Here is a 2,628-nt window from a genome sequence, read left to right as displayed (position 1 = left end):
CCCCCACCCCCCCGTTTTTGCCCCCCCCCCCCCCCCCGAGCGAAGATACGGCGCGGTCTCCTACACATTTAAACACGGACATATCCACCCACCTGACAGCACAGGCTATTGTGCTCCATGGTCACAAGTCACTGCAGCCGTGAGCAAACTAAAACTCCTTTCTCCGGACAGGAACACTTATACAAAGTTGTCATTCGCAGAAGTGTGGAAACTTCAAATCAAATGCGCCTGCAAGAAAATAAAAGTCAAACGTGTCTGCTGCCGACGTCGAGCTTGAGTCCGAAACAAAACGGCTCATTGTCCTGTGAGTCTTCAAAACTGCGGCTTCCCTCTGCAACTGAGGTTTTAAAGAGCGCGACTCTCTGGCCCCACCCCCCTCTCAGCTCAGCCTGCAGCAAGCATGGTGCACACGAGCTGTTTGCAAACGTGTAGGCGTGTGCGTGTGCGTGTGTTTGTGTGTGTGTGTGTGTGTGTGTGTACATTGTGTGTATATTTTGACTAATTTGTTCTTACCCAAAACCATACAATTTATAGGCTGAGTATCCTCTAAATACATATTCATGACATAGCTAATTCCTAATAACCTATGGTGGCACAGAGCCAACATTTATGTCCAAACATGGTCATTCTATACGAAAGTAAAACATAACATAAATTCTGTTATGTAAGACAAAAGTCAGCTTTTAGGAATGTTTTGGAGACAAGAACGGAGGGGGTGCTCACCCTCTTCTGACCTTACACCTAGAGTCTCCTCCTAAAAACAATCCTATCCTTGACCCACAAAACAGCTAAGACACCACAAATATACAAATGATCAAAATGATGATGATTTTTTGCTACATAACATAAAGGTGTATGCATCTCCAGTGAAGATATCAAGTACTGAGTAACATACGCACCATTAGTTTTCAGAGAACAGTTCAACATGGTGGAAAGTACCATGTTCCTCTTCTCTGACAAAGCGCAGCATAGGCCTGGAGGAATGTGGGGGCTGTGAGACAGGACTACACCACCCTGAATACTGCCTTGTCAGCACATTTGTGGCCCAATTAGCAGGATGATGTCACTGTGTTTAATTCATTATATGCACAGATTTATGTATCACCCTTGACATGATTTAAGTAAAATAAACAAATATACATGGTTTTATTTTCTGAGGAGTTGCTGCTCAAGTAGTTGCGAGTGAAACGAGTAGATCGTTCTGATGTATTGAATGACAGAATCCTTTTCATCCCTTTGGTCCTGTCACGTCATTTACCCAAGGCCTCTTGCTTTCTAACAAATTCACAGCGGCCCTACTCGCAGCCATAGACGGAGACAAAAAAAACCCAAACACAGAACATGACATGTCCTTTTATACCTCAGATGGCTATGTGTGTGTATGTGCATCCTGTTTCCAATCATTTTGGCTTCGTCGTATTGTTCTTGCCTAACTATTAACCAACTATGTTTTTCTCCTGGTGCACATCCAGGTCACTGTGCTCTTACTAGCAATGTGCCTTGACATTATGTTTGTTCCTATTTCCCAATCTCCTATTTTCCATGTTTTCCCAAACAGTCAAAGTGTCTTGGCCCACTCTGTTGGCCGCCAAACCATATCCTGGCTCGTTCCTGTGAGCGGCTGACAGGGTGATGTCAGGTCATACATCTTTGGGCCTTATTATTCTCCTACATTACCCCTCAAAGAGAGAATAGTGTTAGAAATGGCAGGACCATACCCAGCTAAGGCAGGGGGGAGGGGGCTGTCTTGGAGTCTGAGAGGTGTGAAGACTGATCCTGTGTGGGAAAGCACAGCTAGGGGCCCAATCCTGAGCTATTGAAAAAGGCAGGTCATTGGAGGGACTTTGTGTCACACAGGGTAGACACAAAGGGTAGAGCTCACAACTGCAGCATGCACCATGGTGCCTGTCTCTGGCAAGAACATCGCATAAGAAAACATTGCTGCCTCATTGACATTCTTGCATCACAGCAACCAAAATTCACTAAAGTTATGTTTATGGTTTTTCTCTTCACTCTCTTTTCAGCATCACAGAGCAGAGCACACAGACCTGAGCTTCCTTCTTCCCTTTCTAAAGATGTTCTTATCACTATCAGAACAATCATCAACAAACAAAATGACGGTAAGTTGATGTTGGAAAAATCGTGATACCCTATGACCAGACAGACATGTTGTCATATGAGGAACTGCATGTATCCCGAAATTAACATGTGAACTTCTTGTTGTGTTGCGGAACTATGCCTTATGAATCTGTCTTATGAAACTATCTGAATATGTACTTCTTCATGTGCATTTGAAGTGACGACTGACATCTCCTTATTTGGCAATGAAGAGTGTCTCTATAGGATGTGCCTTAAACATTGTGAACTATGTACTCTTTGAGCAGTTGCACTACGAACTTTTCGTATGTAACTTGCTCCCTTGCAGCAAGAATAAAAGATCCTACTCTTATGAATTTCAGACGTATTCCTGAGTTTATTTGATAATTTTCCTGACAAAAAAATGTTTTCCTCAATTTAATGTAACGTTTTATTTTAATGTATGAACAAACCGTATGAACTGATCTCCGCAAATAATGTACACTTAATGATTAAGCAAGATAAACATACTTTGTACCCTGGATGAAAGTT

At 42.8% G+C, this 2,628-nt stretch overlaps 1 protein-coding gene across 7 annotated transcripts in view; it reads right to left on the bottom strand.

The window, feature by feature from the left end:
• Positions 1 to 327, bottom strand: part of LOC111659321 (uncharacterized) — a 34,918-nt gene extending 34,591 nt beyond the window's left edge. For all 7 annotated transcript variants that reach the window (XR_015437625.1, XR_015437627.1, XR_015437626.1 and 4 more), the window contains exon 1: positions 93 to 327. Coding sequence is in view for 4 of the 7 variants with exons in the window: in XM_023412253.2 (XP_023268021.2) it covers positions 93 to 119 (27 nt within the window). In the remaining 3 variants the exon portion in view is untranslated. The remainder of the gene's footprint in view (positions 1 to 92) is intronic.
• Positions 328 to 2,628: the final 2,301 nt, after the last annotated feature.

The sequence above is a fragment of the Seriola lalandi genome, unplaced genomic scaffold, assembly GCF_002814215.2.
Source record: "Seriola lalandi dorsalis isolate HSWRI2012SDOR001 ecotype SW California unplaced genomic scaffold, Sedor1 jcf7180002054476, whole genome shotgun sequence".
In the NCBI taxonomy this organism is placed as follows: Eukaryota; Metazoa; Chordata; class Actinopteri; order Carangiformes; family Carangidae; genus Seriola; species Seriola lalandi.
Note: the sequence above shows the minus strand (reverse complement) of the source record. Positions and strands in the feature narration are given on the sequence as shown.